The sequence below is a fragment of the Bombina bombina genome, chromosome 3, assembly GCF_027579735.1.
Source record: "Bombina bombina isolate aBomBom1 chromosome 3, aBomBom1.pri, whole genome shotgun sequence".
Classification (NCBI taxonomy): domain Eukaryota; kingdom Metazoa; phylum Chordata; class Amphibia; order Anura; family Bombinatoridae; genus Bombina; species Bombina bombina.
Genome location: NC_069501.1, coordinates 347,679,814 through 347,699,242, shown reverse-complemented (window position 1 = coordinate 347,699,242; position 19,429 = coordinate 347,679,814). Strand labels below are relative to the sequence as shown.

General features: G+C 39.4%; 1 protein-coding gene across 1 annotated transcript in view; it reads right to left on the bottom strand.

Moving 5' to 3' along the window:
* The window catches only part of SHROOM2 (shroom family member 2), a 686,449-nt gene that overhangs the window by 165,054 nt on the left and 501,966 nt on the right, over positions 1–19,429 (bottom strand). The window contains exon 4 of the mRNA XM_053706458.1: positions 15,229–17,776. Coding sequence (XP_053562433.1) covers positions 15,229–17,776 — 2,548 coding nt within the window. The remainder of the gene's footprint in view (positions 1–15,228; positions 17,777–19,429) is intronic.

Genomic DNA, 19,429 nt, shown 5'->3' with positions numbered 1-19,429 from the left:
GGCGGGAAGATATAAGCAGGTTGGTAAAACCAAGGAACTGCTAACGCATCCACGGACTCCGCCTGAGGATCCCTGGACCTGGACAAGTACCTGGGAAGTTTCTGGTTTAGATCGGAATCCATCAGATCTATTTCTGAAAAAAACACATCTGGATGGAGAGACCACTCCCTCGGATGTAAAGTCTGACGGCTGAGATAATCCGCTTCTCAAATGTCTACACCTGGGATATGTACTGCAGAAATTAGACAAGAGCTGGATTCCGCCCAAGAAAGTATCCAAGATAGTTCTTTCATAGCTAGGGGACTGTGAGTCCCACCCTGATGATTGACATATGCCACAGTTGTGATAATGTCTGTCTGAAAACAAATTAATGGTTCTCTCTTCAACAAAGGGCAAACCTGAAGAGCCCTGAAAATAGCACAGAGTTCTAAAATATTGATTGGTAACCTCGCCTCTTGAGATTTCCAAACCCCTTGTGCTGTCAGAGATCCCCAGACAGCTCCCCAACCTGAAAGACTTGCATCTGTTGAGATTACAGTCCAGGTTGGACAAACAAAAGAGGACACTAGAACTATACGATGGTGATCTAACCACCAAGTCAGAGAGAGTCGAACATTGGGATTTAAGGATATTAATTGTGATATCCTTGTATAATCCCTGCACCATTGATTCAGCATACAAAGCTGAAGAGGTCTCATATGAAAACGAGCAAAGGGGATTGCGCCCGATGCTGCAGTCATGAGACCTAAAACTTCCATGCACATAGCCACTAAAGGGAATGATTGAGACTGAAGGTTTCGACAAGCTGAAACCAATTTTATTCGTCTCTTGTCTGTTAGAGACAGAGTCATGGACATTTAATCTATCTGGAAACCTAAAAAGGTGACACTGTGTGAGGAATCAAGGAACTTTTTGGTAAACCAACCATGTCTTTGAAGAAACAACACTAGTTGATTTGTGTAAGATTCGGGAGAATGTAAAGACTGAGCTAGTACCAAGATATTGTCCAAATAAGGAAACACCGCAATACCATGTTCTCTGATTACAGAGAGTAGGGCACCGAGAACCTTTGAAAAAATTCTTGGAGCTGTCGCAAGGCCAATTAGAAGACCGACAAATTGGTAATGCTTGTCTAGAAAAGAGAATCTCAGAAACCGATACTGGTCTGGATGAATCAGAATATGAAGGATATGCATCCTGTAAGTCTATCGTGGACATATAATGACGTTGCTGAACAAAAGTCAGAATAGTCCTTATAGACACCATTTTGAAAGTTGGCACTCTTAAAAAAACGATTCAAAATTTTCAGATCCAGAACTGGCCTGAATGAATTTTCTTTTTTCGGGACAATGAATAGATTTGAATAAAACCCCAGATCCTGTTCCTGAAACAGAACTCATATGATTACCCCTGAAAGCTCTAGATCTGAAACACACTTCAGAAAAGCCTGAGCCTTCACTGGATTTGCTGGAACGTGTGAGAGAAAAAATCTCTTCACAGGAGGTCTTACTCTGAAACCAATTCAATACCCTTGAGAGACAATACTCTGAGTCCATTGATTTTGGACAGAATCTGCCCAAATGTTTTGGAAAAACTTTTAATCTGCCCCCCACCAGCTGAGCTAGAATGAGGGCCGCACCTTCATGCGGACTTGGGGGGGGGGGGGGGGCTGGCTTTGGTTTCTTAAAAAACTTGGATTTATTCCAACTTGAAGGTTTCCAATTGGAACCAGATTCTTTGGGCGAAGGATTGGCTTTCTGTTCCTTATTCTGTTTAAAAGAACAAAAACGATTAGAAACTTTAGATTTATGGGCAAATAGAAGTTTTTACAATGGCACTATAAAGGCTAACCCCACTACTAATATCAAATATTTTGTATTGTATAGGTTAGTGTTGTGGGTTGGTGCTTGGGCGAAATTTAATCTAAACTGACAGATAGTGAAACAAGGTGTTTCACTCCAAAGTACGCACTTATAGCACTCTAAAGCCCAGACTAGGGGTTGGACTTCACAGTTTGGACTTAAAATATAACTTTTATTATTATTACCAATAAAATTGAATGATACATATAAAAAAACACTCAAATAGTTAAAAACCAAATGCTAGATAAAGTTCTGTCAATGATCCAATGCTATGATGTCAGAAATTCTGACATCTAATAAATAGACAGTGTAATTACTGTAATGAGTATAGCCAAATAATATAGTTGATAGATGGGGAGCCAAAGGGTACCCTTATCCCAATTTGTTACTATATTTGGAGAGTCACCTGTGGCTAGCATGCGGGGAGTATGTAACAAATAAACTGTCATGTGTCAGATGACAACTATTGTCAGTACATTATTAGTGGTTATATCTCTGGTCAATGTTATTAACTTAATTTGACCATGTAGAGAACATAATTCTTATGACATGTATTGTGCTAGAGCCTGTGATTCTATGATCAGAGGCTGCTATAAAATTCTTCACTTATGTCATCTGGTTCAGATGGATATTCTGGCTACTAGAATAGCTAATTGTAGTTCTAAAATCGGGTGGGGAGTACCAATTATAGAGTAACTGGATTGTAAATAAAGACGTTATTGCCGTTGTCAGGCTAGCACTACTAATATATATATGTCTCGCTGTGAGATTCCCTCAGATATAATGGGGGTAAATAGTATGAAGGAGCTCCGCTGTTTATATTGAAGTTATATATATATGAATCTGTTGTGAACCACTATGAAACTCATATGCTTAGTAACAGTATGCCAATGGGGTAATGATAGATACGTTTATTCCCTCTAGTAATTGGTTGTTAGTTACCCACATTAGCTGAGTTTTATCATACAGAATGGTTCAGGTTTGTTAGTTAATGCTAGGTCAGTTCAATAGTATGCGCTGGAATGTTAGCGATCCTACTAAAAGGAGCTCCAGTACGCCTAAAATAAACAATTAAGTGGATACACATTGTGAATACAGATAACAAATATCCATATACTCGCTACACGAGGCTCCAGTACGCCTAAAATACATAAATAAGTGGATACACAATAACTCATGATATTGCAACATTACAAACAATAATATCCAAACGCCAACATAAGAAACAAGCTGGCAAATCAGTAGTGAAGAACTATCCGCAGAAGAACTTATGTACCAACCTCCTAGTTATTCTAATATAAACATTATTATAAGTGTGGATAATACTAAACCTATAAGCACTCAAACTAATTATTAATATACAGATTATAACTGTCACATACGTCAACCTTTTAGTAGGAGCGCTAACATTCCAGCGCATACTATTGAACCGACCTAGCATTAACTAACAAACCTGAACCATTCTGTATGATATAACTCAGCTAATGTGGGTAACTAACAACCCATTACTAGAGGGAATAAACGTATCTATCATTACCCCATTGGCATACTGTTACTAAGCATATGAGTTTCATAGTGGTTCACAACAGATTCATATATATAACTTCAATATAAACAGCGGAGCTCCTACATACTATTTACCCCCATTATATCTGAGGGAATCTCACAGCGAGACATATATATATATTAGTAGTGCTAGCCTGACAACGGCAATAACGTCTTTATTTACAATCCAGTTACTCTATAATTGGTACTCCCCACCCGATTTTAGAACTACAATTAGCTATTCTAGTAGCCAGAATATCCATCTGAACCAGATGACATAAGTGAAGAATTTTATAGCAGCCTCTGATCATAGAATCACAGGCTCTAGCACAATACATGTCATAAGAATTATGTTCTCTACATGGTCAAATTAAGTTAATAACATTGACCAGAGATATAACCACTAATAATGTACTGACAATAGTTGTCATCTGACACATGACAGTTTATTTGTTACATACTCCCCGCATGCTAGCCACAGGTGACTCACCAAATATAGTAACAAATTGGGATAAGGGTACCCTTTGGCTCCCCATCTATCAACTATATTATTTGGCTATACTCATTACAGTAATTACACTGTCTATTTATTAGATGTCAGAATTTCTGACATCATAGCATTGGATCATTGACAGAACTTTATCTAGCATTTGGTTTTTAACTATTTGAGTGTTTTTTTATATGTATCATTCAATTTTATTGGTAATAATAATAAAAGTTATATTTTAAGTCCAAACTGTGAAGTCCAACCCCTAGTCTGGGCTTTAGAGTGCTATAAGTGTGTACTTTGGAGTGAAACACCTTGTTTCACTATCTGTAAGCTTTAGATTTACCCTTAGATCTTTTATCCTGAGGTAAAAAAAACTCCCGTCCCCCAGTGACAGTTGAAATAATTGAATCCAACTGAGAACCAAATAAATTCTTACCTTGGAAAGAAAGAGATAGTAATCTAGAGTTAGATACCATGTCAGCATTCCAATATTTGAGCCACAAAGCTATTCTAGCTAAAATAGCTAAAGACATAGATTTAACATCAATTTTGGTGATATCAAAAATAGCATCAGAGATAAAATTAGCAGCATGTTGAAGCAAGCGAACAATGCTAGACAAATCAGAATCTGTTTCCTGTTTCGCTAAACATTCCAACCAAAAAGTTGATGCAGCTGCAACATCAGCCATGGATATAGCAGGCCTAAGAATGTAGCCAGAAAATAAATAAGCTTTCCTTAGATAAGATTCAAGTTTCCTATCTAAAGGGTCCTTAAAAGAAGTACTATATTCCATAGGAATAGTAGTAAGTTTGGCAAGAGTAGAAATAGCCCCATCAACTTTGGGGATTTTTTCCCAAAACTCCAACCTAACTGCTGGCAAAGGATACAACTTTTTAAACCTAGAACCATAAAATAAGTACCAGGCCTATTCCATTCCTTTGCAATCATATCAGAAATATCATCAGGAACTGGAAAAACCTCTGGAGTAACTACAGGAGGTTTATAAACAGAATTTAACTGTTTAATAGTTTTAGTATCAAGAGGACTAGTTTCCTCAATATCCAAAGTAATCAACACCTCTTAACAAGGAACGAATATACTCCATCTTAAAGAGATAAGTAGATTTGTCAGTGTCAATATCTGAGGTAGGATCTTCTGAACCAGATAGAGCCTCTTCAGAGGAGGATAATTCAGTATGTTGTCGGCCATTTGAAATTTCATCAACCTTATGAGAAGTTTTAAAAGACCTTTTACGTTTATTAAAAGGCGGAATAGCAGACAAAGCCTTCTGAATCGCATCAGCAATAAAATCTTTTATATTCACAGGAATATCTTGTACATTAGATGTTGAAGGAACAACAGGCATTGTACTAGTACTGATGGATACATTCTCTGCATGTAAAAGCTTATCATGAAAACTGTTACATACTACAGCTGGAGATATAATATCCACTAAATTACAACAAATACACTTAGTTTTGGTAGAACTGTTATCAGGCAGCAGGGTTCCAACAGTGGTTTCTGAGACAGGATCTGATTGAGACATCTTGCAAATGTAAGAGAAAAAAAGCAACATGTAAAGCAAAATTATCAATTTCCTTATATGACAGTTTCAGGAATGGGAAAAAAATGCAAACAGCATAGCCCTCTGAGCATAAAAAAGGCAAGAGGCATAGAGGAAGTGGGGTTAAAATTAGGGCTGCAGCAACTAATCAGTAAGTTTGATCATAAAAATAGTTGTCAACAAATCTCATTATCAATTAGGTGGTCAGCGATTAGTTGATCAGTTGCACAGCACCAGCTGCTTTAATCTGATGATCTAGCATGTTTGGGTGCATTTATCAGTTGTTTACATTTGCTGGTCTCTTCAAAAATCTGGATTGAAGCAGCTGGTGCTGTGCAATTAACCAACTAATCGCTGACCACCTAATTGATAATGAGATTCTTTGACAACCATTTTTATGATCAATCTTACCGATTAGTTGTTGCAGCCCTAGTTAAAATAATTAAATTATTTGGCGCCAGGTATGACGCACAACACAAAATGAAAAATTTTGGCGCTAACATCCGGAAATGACGCAACTCGCATCATGGCGACTGCAACCTTGTGCAAGGAAACCTGGCGTCAACTAAGACGCCGGAAATGACGAATTTGCGTCACCGAACGTACCTTCGCGACAAAAAAAGAATGACGCAATAAATATCAGCATTTTACGACCTTGCAAGCCTAATTTTGCCTGCGAAAATTAATGAGAAAGCAGTTAATTTTGAAGAAAAGGGTCTGAAAAGGGAGGTAGGAGATGAATCTCTACGACCGATAACAGAGAACCTATGAAAAAATTTCCCGTGAGGAAAACCATAGAATCAATAGGTGATACTCTCTTCACATCCCTCTGACATTCACTGTACTCTGAGAGGAATCGGGCTTCAAAATGCTGAGAAGCACATATCACAGAAGAAATCAAGCACAAACTTACTTCACCACCTCCATAGGAGGCAAAGTTTGTAAAACTGAATTGTGGGTGTGGTGAGGGGTGTATTTAGAGGCATTTTGAGGTTTGGGAAACTTTGCCCCTCCTGGTAGGATTGTATATCTCATACGTCACTAGCTCATGGCCAATTACATGAAAGAAATGTATTTTTGTATTGTGGTAGATGTTCTTATCACCTAGTGAGCAATTCGCCCTTGCTTAGAGAGTCTAAGGTGCTTGTACCACCTGGTAATGACTCAATGTGTTAATTGCTGACAGGGCATAAGCCTAACTGACTCTCTGAGCAGCTGCAGTATTTAAAATGCTGGTGCACAGAGAATATTTAGCTATGCTTCACATGCACGTGCACAGAAACATGTTAATACTAAAACAGCGATAACTTTTACTAAAGGCATTTTTGCCAATACATGTATATTGCAAATATGTTTCTGTTCAAAGATGTAATTCATCTATGTGCATTTCAGTTTTGACCGGAATGTTCCATTAATATTTCAGATATCATCATTACTTCCTTGCCAGTAGAATCTCGCTCGAAACTGCTGTAATACTTAAAAGCACTGATAAAAATATATAGCAATTCTGCTTATCCAATCATCAGTTAATTACCATTGTGCAATTTATGACTCTAAATAGAAGATATCCAGCAAAACGATGCTATGCTCCACCCTTATGGGAAACATCTCATAAAAAGATCCCTGCCACATAGAAACACAAACTATGTGGCAATAATGGCAATAATACTAACTATATTAGAGTGTGTCCTTTTATATTGGCTACACTGGTCTTATTTACACTATCTATATCACTTGTATCGCATTCATTGTAAAAAAAAAAATATTTGCTTACATGATTCACTTTTTGTACATTTTAAAGGGATTGTCTAGTCAAAATTAAACCTTCATGATTCAGATAGAGAATGCAATTTTAGACAACTTTCTAATTTATTACTATAATTTTTCTGCTTTCTCTTGGTATCTTTATTTGAATATAAGCTTAGGAGCCGGCCCATTTTCGGGTCCACATCTGGGTAGCACTTGCTGATTGGTGTCTAAATGTATCCACCAATAAAGCAAGTGCTACCCAGGTGCCAAACCAAAAATGGGCTGGCTTCTTAGCTTATATTCTTGCTTTTTCATATAAAGATACTAAGAGAACAATTAAAAATTTATAATAGGAGTATATTAGAAAGTTGCTTAAAATTGCATGCTCTATCTGAATCATGAAAGTTTAAATTTGACTAGACTATTCTTTTAAGCTTGGTATAGACTTCCAAGCAAAATTTCAGCCATGTGTAAATATAATTAAAAGGACACAAAGCCCATATGTTTTATTTCATGATTCAGATAGAGCATGCAATTTTAAGCAACTTTCTAATTTACTGCCATTATAAATGTCTTTGTTCTCTTACTATATTTATTTGAAAAAAGCATAGGAGTCGTCCCATTTTTGGTTCAGCACCTGGGTAGCGCTTGCTGATTGGTGGCTACATTTAAATCACCAATTTGCAGGCGCTACTCAGGTTCTGAACCAAAAATGGGTCACCTCCTATACGTACATGCCTAGTTTTTTAAATAAAGATAGCAAGAGAACAAATACACATTTATAATAGGAGTAAATTAGAAAGTTGCTTAAAATTGCATGCTCTATCTGAATCATGAAATAACAAATTTTGGGTTTTGTGTCCCTTTAACAATAATACATGATATATATTAATATCATTTAAAAATACATTACAGACAAAGATGAAATTAACATTAGGGCAAATGCATTTAGCTATGCACCATACAGCATCATTTTAAACAGTGTCTGCTATTTAAGATGCTGGCGCATGAAAGTTATATAAATATTCTCCTACAGTAAAAGCTTTAATTGAAAAAGTGATAGCTTTTACTAGAAGCATTTGCACTAATACATGTCACTGATGACATCACAATCTTGGCTGGATCTTTGCATACTGCTGAATAGCAGTGACAGTCTGTTGAATCCAATTAGTGAGTCCTTTGTAACTAGTGAAGCCTTTAATGGAGTCCAGATCATGATGTCATCAGTGGGCAGAGCTTGGCAGCCATTTCAAAGTGACCAGAAAAAAATATTAAATTTAAAATTTTACTGTTACTGCTGCATGATATAGAAAGGGGTGCAGGAGGATATTTGCAGCTTAATCTAAAGTAAGACTTTAAGATGACTAAGGTGTAGACTGTCCCTTTAACTTATATTTTCCAATTGTTAACATAGAATGTGAGACAAAAAATGCACACATTTCCAAAATGTAAGTCCAAATAATTTGTTTAAATGCAATGTTTGCTCTCCTTTAAACTCTGAACATTGCCCTGTTAAAATTAAAAGGGACAGCAAAGTCAAATTAAACATTCATGATTTAGACAGAGCACACAATTTCTCCAACATTGGTGTGTCCGGTCCACGGCGTCATCCTTACTTGTGGGAATATCTCTTCCCCAACAGGAAATGGCAAAGAGTCCCAGCAAAGCTGGCCATATAGTCCCTCCTAGGCTCCGCCCACCCCAGTCATTCTCTTTGCCGTTGCACAGGCAACATCTCCACGGAGATGGTTAAGAGTATGTGGTGTTTAGTTGTAGTTTTTTTATTCTACTATCAAGAGTTTGTTATTTTAAAATGGTACTGGTATGTACTATTTACTCTGAAACAGAAAAAGATGAAGAATTCTGTTTGTGAGAGGAAGATGATTTTAGCAGACAGTAACTAAAATCCTTTGCTGTTTCCACATAGGACTGTTGATGTTGAGATGAAGTAACTTCAGTTGGGGGAAACAGTTAGCAGACTTTTCTGCTTAAGGTATGACTAGCCATATTTCTAACAAGACTGTGTAATGCTGGAAGGCTGTCTTTTCCCCTCATGGGGACCGGTAAGCCATTTTCTTAGTCTCAAGCAGAATAAAGGGCTTAATATGGGCTATAAAACTGGTAGACACTTTTATGGGCAAAATCGATTGCTTTATTTGGGCATTTTATACATGTTTATGCTGGTATTTCACACTTATAAACTTGGGGAACGTTTTTTAACGTCAGGCACTATGTTAGACACCTTTTCCAGTCATGAAGGGCCTTCCCAGTTGTAGGCTGAGCCTCATTTTCGCGCCATTATTGCGCAGTTGTTTTTGAGAGCAAGACATGCAGATGCATGTGTGAGGACCTGAAGATAGTTGGAAAAGTTCCTAGAAGGCGTCATTTGGTATCGTATTCCCCTCTGGGCTTGGTAAAGTCGCAGCAAAGGCTGTAGCTGGGACTGTAGAGGGGTGAAAAAACTGTAACCGTTATTTTAAGGGTTAAAGCTCTGAAAATTGGTGTGCAATACTTTTAATGCTTTAAGACACTGTGGTGAAATTTTGGTAAATTTTGAACAATTCCTTCATATTTTTTCACATATTCAGTAATAAAGTGTGCTCTGTTTAAAATTTAAAGAGACAGTAACGGTTTTGTTTTAAAACGGTTTTTGTGTTTTACTGACAAGTTTAAGCCTGTTTAACATGTCTGTGCCTTCAGATAAGCTATGTTCTATATGTATGAAAGTCAATGTGTCTCCCCCTTCTAAATTATGTGATAATTGTGCCAAAGCGTCCAAACAAAGTAAGGACAGTACTGTCACAGATAATGAAGTTGCCCAAGATGATTCATCAGATGAAGGGAGTAGACATGGTTCTACATCATCTCCTTCTGTGTCTACACCAGTTTTGCCCACGCAGGAGGCCCCTAGTACTTCTAGCGCGCCAATGCTTATTACCATGCAACAATTGACGGCTGTAATGGATAACTCCATAGCAAATATTTTATCCAAAATGCCTGCATATCAGAGAAAGCGTGATTGCTCTGTTTTAAACACTGAAGAGCAGGAGGGCGCTGATGATAATTGTTCTGTCATACCCTCACACCAATCTGAAGGGGCCATGAGGGAGGTTTTGTCAGATGGGGAAATTTCAGATTCAGGAAAAAATTTCCCAACAGGCTGAACCTGATGTTGTGACATTTAAATTTAAATTAGAACATCTCCGCGCACTGCTTAAGGAGGTGTTATCTACTCTGGATGATTGTGACAACCTGGTCATTCCAGAAAAATTATGCAAGATGGACAAGTTCCTAGAGGTTCCGGTGCACCCTGACGCTTTTCCTATACCCAAGCGGGTGGCGGACATAGTGAATAAGGAATGGGAGAAGCCCGGCATACCTTTTGTTCCCCCTCCTATATTTAAGAAATTATTTCCTATGGTCGACCCCAGAAAGGACTTATGGCAGACAGTCCCTAAGGTCGAGGGGGCAGTTTCTACTCTAAACAAGCGCACTACTATTCCTATTGAGGATAATTGTGCTTTCAAAGATCCTATGGATAAAAAATTAGAGGGTTTGCTTAAAAAGATTTTTGTACAGCAAGGTTACCTTCTTCAACCCATTTCGTGCATTGTTCCTGTGACTACAGCAGCGTGGTTCTGGTTCGAGGAACTAGAAAAGTCGCTCAGTAGAGAGACTCCATATGAGGAGGTTATGGACAGAGTTCACGCACTTAAGTTGGCTAACTCTTATTTTAGATGCCGCTTTGCAAATAGCTAGATTAGCGGCGAAAAATTCAGGGTTTGCAGTTGTGGCGCGCAGAGCGCTTTGGCTAAAGTCTTGGTCAGCGGATGTATCATCCAAGACAAAATTGCTTAATATCCCCTTCAAGGGTAAAACTCTCTTTGGGCCAGAATTGAAAGAGATTATCTCAGACATCACTGGGGGAAAGGGCCACGCCCTCCCACAAGATAGGCCTTTCAAAGCCAAGAATAAGTCTAATTTTCGTTCCTTTCGTAATTTCAGGAACGGACCGGGCTCTAATTCTGCATCCTCTAAGCAAGAAGGTAATACTTCACAGACCAAACCAGCCTGGAAACCGATGCAAGGCTGGAACAAGGGTAAGCAGGCCAAGAAGCCTGCCGCTGCTAACAAAACAGCATGAAGGAGTAGCCCCCGATCCGGGACCGGATCTAGTGGGGGGCAGACTCTCTCTCTTTTCTCAGGCTTGGGCAAGAGATGTTCAGGATCCCTGGACGCTAGAAATAGTTTCTCAGGGTTATCTTCTGGAATTCAAGGAACTACCCCCAAGGGGAAGGTTCCACATGCCTCACTTATCCTCAAACCAAATAAAGAGACAGGCATTCTTACATTGTGTAGAAGACCTGTTAAAGATGGGAGTGATACACCCAGTTCCAACGGCGGAACAAGGAATGGGATTTTACTCAAATCTGTTTGTAGTTCCCAAAAAAGAGGGAACTTTCAGACCAATCCTGGATTTAAAGATCCTAAACAAATTTCTCAGAGTACCATCGTTCAAGATGGAAACCATTCAAACGATTCTACCCACAATTCAGGAAGGTCAATTTATGACTACCGTGGATCTAAAGGATGCGTATCTACATATCCCTATCCACAAAGAACATCATCAGTTCCTAAGGTTCGCCTTTCTGGACAAACATTACCAGTTTGTGGCCCTCCCATTCGGGTTAGCCACTGCTCCAAGGATTTTCACAAAGGTACTCGGATCCCTTCTAGCGGTTCTAAGACCAAGAGGCATTGCAGTAGTACCGTACTTGGACGACATTCTAATACAAGCGTCGTCTCTTTCAAAGGCAAAGGCTCACTCAGACATCGTTCTGGCCTTTCTCAGATCTCACGGATGTTAGGTGAACATAGAAAAAAGTTCCCTGTCTCCGTCGACAAGAGTTCCCTTCTTGGGAACAATAATAGATTCCTTAGAAATGAGGATTTTCTTGACAGAAGTCAGAAAGTCAAAACTTCTAAACGCTTGTCAAGTTCTTCATTCTATTCCTCGTCCTTCCGTAGCTCAGTGCATGGAAGTAGTAGGATTGATGGTTGCAGCAATGGACATAGTTCCTTTTGCGCGAATTCATCTAAGACCATTACAACTGTGCATGCTGAAACAGTGGAATGGGGACTATACAGACTTGTCTCCAGTGATTCAAGTAGATCAGAAGACCAGAGACTCACTCCGTTGGTGGCTAACCCAGGATCACCTATCCCAGGGAATGAGCTTCCGCAGTCCAGAGTGGGTCATCGTCACGACCGACGCCAGCCTAGTGGGCTGGGGCGCGGTCTGGGAATCCCTGAAAGCTCAGGGACTGTGGTCTCGGGAAGAGTCTCTTCTCCCGATAAACATTCTGGAACTAAGAGCGATATTCAATGCTCTCAGGGCTTGGCCTCAGCTAGCAAAGGCCAGATTCATAAGATTCCAATCAGACAACATGACGACTGTTGCGTATCTCAATCATCAGGGGGAACAAGGAGTTCCCTGGCGATGAAAGAAGTGACCAAAATAATACAATGGGCGGAGAATCACTCCTGCCACCTATCTGCGATCCACATTCCAGGTGTGGAAAACTGGGAAGCGGATTATTTGAGTCGTCAGACATTCCATCCGGGGGAGTGGGAACTCCACCCGGAGATCTTTGCCCAGTTGACGCAACTATGGGGCATTCCAGATATGGATCTGATGGCGTCTCGTCAGAACTTCAAGGTTCCTTGCTACGGGTCCAGATCCAGGGATCCCAAGGCGACTCTTGTGGATGCACTAGTAGCGCCTTGGACCTTCAAGCTAGATTATGTGTTTCCACCATTTCCTCTCATTCCCAGGCTGGTAGCCAGGATCAAACAGGAGAGGGCCTCGGTGATCTTGATAGCTCCTGCGTGGCCACGCAGGACTTGGTATGCAGACCTGGTGAATATGTCATCGGTTCCACCATGGAAGCTACCTTTGAGACAGGACCTTCTTGTTCAGGGTCCATTCGAACATCCAAATCTGGTCTCCCTCCAGCTGACGGCTTGGAGATTGAACGCTTGATTCTATGAAAGCGTGGGTTTTCAGATTCCGTGATAGATACTCTGGTTCAAGCCAGGAAACCGGTAACTAGAAAGATTTACCATAAAATATGGAAAAGATATATCTGCTGGTGTGAATCCAAGGGATTCCCATGGAATAAGATAAAGATTCCTAGGATTCTTTCCTTTCTACAAGAAGGTTTGGATAAAGGATTATCTGCGAGTTCTCTAAAGGGACAGATTTCTGCTTTATCTGTCCTACTACACAAAAACGACTGGCAGTTGTGCCAGATGTTCAAGCATTCATTCAGGCTTTGGTTAGGATCAAACCTGTTTACAGACCTTTGACTCCTCCCTGGAGTTTAAATCTAGTTCTTTCAGTTCTTCAAGGGGTTGCGTTTGAACCTTTACATTCCATAGATATTAAGTTGTTATCTTGGAAAGTTTTGTTTTTGGTTGCTATTTCTTCTGCTAGAAGAGTTTCTGAGTTATCTGCTCTACAGTGTACTCCACCCTATCTGGTGTTCCATTCAGATAAGGTTGTTTTGCGTACTAAGCCTGGTTTTCTACCAAAGGTTGTTTCCAACAAAAATATTAATCAGGAGATAGTTGTACCTTCTTTGTGTCCGAATCCAGTTTCAAAGAAGGAACGTTTGCTACACAATTTAGATGTAGTCCGTGCTCTAAAATTCTACTTAGAAGCTACAAAAGAGTTCAGACAAACTTCTTCTCTGTTTGTCGTCTATTCTGGTAAAAGGAGAGGTCAAAAAGCAACTTCTACCTCTCTTTCCTTTTGGCTTAAAAGCATCATCCGATTGGCTTATGAGACTGCCGGACGGCAGCCTCCTGAAAGAATCACAGCTCACTCCACTAGGGCTGTAGCTTCCACATGGGCCTTCAAGAACGAGGCTTCTGTTGATCAGATATGTAAGGCAGCGACTTGGTCTTCACTGCACACTTTTGCCAAATTTTACAAATTTGATACTTTTGCTTCTTCGGAGGCTATTTTTGGGAGAAAGGTTTTGCAAGCCGTGGTGCCTTCCGTTTAGGTAACCTGATTTGCTCCCTCCCTTCATCCGTGTCCTAAAGCTTTGGTATTGGTTCCCACAAGTAAGGATGACGCCGTGGACCGGACACACCAATGTTGGAGAAAACAGAATTTATGCTTACCTGATAAATTACTTTCTCCAACGGTGTGTCCGGTCCACGGCCCGCCCTGGTTTTTTAATCAGGTCCGATGAATTATTTTCTCTAACTACAGTCACCACGACACCCTATGGGGTTTCTCCTATTTTTTCCTCCTGTCCGTCGGTCGAATGACTGGGGTGGGCGGAGCCTAGGAGGGACTATATGGCCAGCTTTGCTGGGACTCTTTGCCATTTCCTGTTGGGGAAGAGATATTCCCACAAGTAAGGATGACGCCGTGGACCGGACACACCGTTGGAGAAAGTAATTTATCAGGTAAGCATAAATTCTGTTTTTAAAAGGACAGTCAAAGTCAAAACTAAACTTTCATGATTCAGAAAGGCCATGGAATTTTACACAACTTTCCAAGTAAATTTGATTATACAGTTTGCTTTGTTCTCTTGGTATTTGTTGGTATTTGTTGCTAAAAGCTAAGCCTAGGTAGGCTCATATGCTAAATTCTTACCCTTTAAAGGCAGCCACTTATCTTGCATTTTGACAGTGTTTTACAATTGACCAATGCTAGTTCATGTATGCCATATAGATAACATTGTGCTGACTCCTGTGGAGTTATTTATAAGTCAACACTGACTGGCTAAAAATGCATGACTGTCAAAAGAACCGAGATAAGGGGGCAGTCTGCAGAGGTGTAGATACAAGGTAATCACAGAGGTAAAATGTATTAATATAACAGTGTTGGTTATGAAAAAACTGGGGAATAGTTAATAAAGGTATTATCTATCTTTTAGTTCATAAGATTAAATAGTTACATATTAAGTTTTTTTTTTTTTATATCTTTCTAACAATTTACCTGTGTATAAAAATCAGTTGTAGGAGATGACCTGGACCTCACATGGACATACTGTGTTTTAGAACTCTGCTCAAGACCTGCATCAAGAATGTTGTCAGCTGAATGGCATCTTCCAGAATTCTTCCTCTCCAACGTTTTTTTCTGTTCTTTCCAAGAAGCCTGGTATTCTGCAAAAGTCCCCAGCCTCTGAGGTTGGTCTTGTATAACATTATGTACAACTGGATATATAGCATTGTGAACACCAATGTTAGGTCCCCTATTCTGATCTGGTAGACATTCAAGCCCCAGAGAAGCAGCCCTAGTCCCTTTGTCATGCCATGATTCTCCTGGCTCATTGTCATTATCTTTTTGACTATGGGCCTCATATTTTTCTACAGAAAGGTTAGTTGGAGCATGTTTGGGTGCATTTATCAGTTGTTTACATTTGCTCGTCTCTTCAAAAAATTTCCATCTGTCAGCAAAAGAACCCACTGCTTCTTGAGAAGTATTAGAACTAAAAGAATGCTGATGGTCTTCATAAATTCCAACTTCATTCATCTTTTCAGGCTCAGAATAAGACTTAAGCTTTTGTTGGGCAGTGAACCTTTTTCTGCCTCCAATACGTGTTATGTTTTGGGAGTTGTTAACCACTGAGGTTTGCTTTGGTTGACTTGAATCTCCATGTAAAGGAGAAACAGACATAGACATGTTACTGTACTGCCCTGACAATGGAGGTTGGTCAGACATCCCAGGTTCCAGGTCTCGTCGTTTGAATGAAGTAGCTCTAAGCACTCTGGCTTGCGCTTCCTGAAGATGACTCTTGTAGGTATTTGAAAAAGAGCCATCAGAAGGAGAAGCCATGCTTTCCACTGAATTCTGGTTCCATATTTCTGAATTCTCCGATTCAACTGATTCAGTCAAGGCTGCAGTGCTTTTGCTCTTTTGCAGATGGGCTCTCTTTTGCTGAATTTCATTTCTCAAGGCAGTTGCAAAACGATCACTTCTGCGAGTATGCTTAGGATCTGTAAAAGGAAATTTCTCATTTTCAGAAGCTGGAAAGCTATCAGACCGATTTCTTCCTTCCTGGGATAAAGAATGTAGCATTGGTGTTATCTGAGGTGTTATTTTATTTCTTTCATTCTCATCCCACCTATAATCTGTTTTATGAGGTCTATATCTACCTGGCAAAACATTTTTATCAGAATTTTCCTGTTGTCCAAAATTATGTTTTTCATATTGTTCTTCAAAATAGTCATTTTTCTTGGAAACATTTCTAACATCTCCTTTCTCAGTTATCCTTGAACTTTTTTTTTCACAGTTCTCTAGTGAAGACATAATATTTTGTGGAATTAGATTATAACTAGATTTTTTGGTATATGAAACAGCATTTTCATGTTGTTTAGAAATTTTATCCAAGTTTGCTTCTGTTCTGCAGTATTCCTTAAATGGATGCGAATTTGTAACCTGAGGTGTCTGTTTTGATTTTCCACTGTACACATGATTCTGCACAGTTGTTTCAACTTTATGTCTCAAACCAATGTTGTCTGAGGAAGAGCTAGAAACTTTAGGAGAATAATAAATACATGGGGGATCAGCTGACAATTCATGGACACCAGTATAAAACGCCATTTGCTGATGTGGTTTATGTAAAGTAGATCTTGTGCTTTGAAACAAAGTGCTTTCATCACTGTATTGACGTTGGTGATGGTAATTATATGTAGGCTGTGCAAATCGAATATCATTGCTTGATAAAGAAAACTGTAACCTTGTGGAATTTAGTGCAGGATCGTTATAACTGTCATTATAGGTGGACAAACCTGGATCTAAAATAATGTCACCATGGTAGGGTGAATTACTAACTCTCCTTACATCTGACAAGTTTCTATCAGTTACTCGAACAAGTTTTTGTTGATAGTCAGAACTTTCTGAGCTCCAGTCAGGTCTTGGTTGTGGTCTGTTGGCCACAGTAAAGTGCTGTGTGCTTGAATTCTCTGAGTGTGCAGGGCCAGTTGGCTTCTCGTGCCCTTTGGTAAATGCAAAACTATCACTACGGATAGGTGGTGGTGGAGGAGGTGGAGAAGATTCAGTTTTTTTCTTATCTGGAACATACCAAATTGGTCCAAAGTTTGACCGACTTGATGGTCTAGACTCAACATATTCATCTGACCTTGATGACCTGTTCATTTCAGAGAGCACAGAAGGGGATAGGTATCCCTGCTTATCTTCTGAGCCTTTGGTCTCATTCAAGAACTGATTTGACTTCCCATGTCTTAAGTTTGTATTGTCCCACTGATTAATTTTAGACAGAATATTTTCTGTTGAAGCAGAACCTGTTTTAGACGAGGCATAATCAGGATTTATAAAACTGGTAGAAAGTGAACCATATGCCGAATCCCTTTTGTTTTGGTTTCCTAAATGTTCAGTGCTGTTATTAGACTTTGCAGAAGAAAGTTTCTCATACTGGCATGTTTGGTCAATACTGTCCATACTCCCCATGGAGCTGAAGTGTCCAGAATTCCTCTGCAGATTAATTTGGTCCCAAGGGTTAGACAGCTCATGAGGTGAAGAGCTACAATAAAAAAAATAGAATTAACCTCATTTATCAACAAAGTCAAACAAATTTGATATGATATATTAACAGTTCATGTTTGTTTACCTTCAACCGCTTACGGACAAAGGATTTTCCATGCTTACATTTTGGCACTCTCTTATTAAATACATTTCATACATCTCCCTCTAACTATGGATGCCTCCATTTTGGAACCTGTAGAAATGCAGTGAATGCTAGATTTCAACATGGCGGCACCCATGACTAGAGGGAGGCGGAGAATAATCTCAACACTATGCTTCTAAAATGCATTTAGTGTTTTATGTCCCTTTAAGCGCATACATAAATTTTATATACCAATTATAACAGACAAACATGGCTTTCTTGTGATACCATTTATGGGTCCATAAGATAACAAAAAATATGAATTTAAATAAACGTGAAACTCCAAATGTTTATTTTTTTATGATTCAGATAGAGCATACATGTTTAAACAACTTTCCAGTTTACTTCTATTATCAATTTTGCTTCATTTTCTTGGTATCTTTTATTGAAGCAGCAACAATGCACTACTGCAAACTAGCTGAACACATTGGTAAGCCAATGACAAGATGCATATATATTTACAGCCACCACTCAGCAGCTAGATCCCAGCTCCTGAGCCTATCTGGGTATGATTTTTAACAAAGGGTATTAAGAGAACGAAGCAAATAAGATAATAGAAGATAATTGGAAATTTGTTTTTAATTATATTCTCTGACACATGAAAGAACAATTTTGGGTTTCATGTCCCTTTAATACTCAACAATGAGGGGGATTGAAAATAATAATGAAAAAAAAAATTATAATTACTTTATACACAACTACACTGTGTGCAGAATTATTAGGCAAATGAGTATTTTGACCACATCATCCTCTTTATGCATGTTGTCTTACTCCAAGCTGTATAGGCTCGAAAGCCTGCTACCAATTAAGCATATTAGGTGATGTGCATCTCTGTAATGAGAAGGGGTGTGGTCTAATGACATCAACACCCTATATCAGGTGTGCATAATTATTAGGCAACTTCCTTTCCTTTGGCAAAATGGGTCAAAAGAAGGACTTGACAGGCTCAGAAAAGTCAAAAATAGTGAGATATCTTGCAGAGGGATGCAGCACTCTTAAAATTGCAAAGCTTCTGAAGCGTGATCATCGAACAATCAAGCGTTTCATTCAAAATAGTCAACAGGGTCGCAAGAAGCGTGTGGAAAAACCAAGGCGCAAAATAACTGCCCATGAACTGAGAAAAGTCAAGCGTGTAGCTGCCTAGATGCCACTTGCCACCAGTTTGGCCATATTTCAGAGATGCAACATCACTGGAGTGCCCAAAAGCACAAGGTGTGCAATACTCAGAGACATGGCCAAGGTAAGAAAGGCTGAAAGACGACCACCACTGAACAAGACACACAAGCTGAAACGTCAAGACTGGGCCAAGAAATATCTCAAGACTGATTTTTCTAAGGTTTTATGGACTGATGAAATGAGAGTGAGTCTTGATGGGCCAGATGGATGGGCCCGTGGCTGGATTGGTAAAGGGCAGAGAGCTCCAGTCCGACTCAGACGCCAGCAAGGTGGAGGTGGAGTACTGGTTTGGGCTGGTATCATCAAAGATGAGCTTGTGGGGCCTTTTCGGGT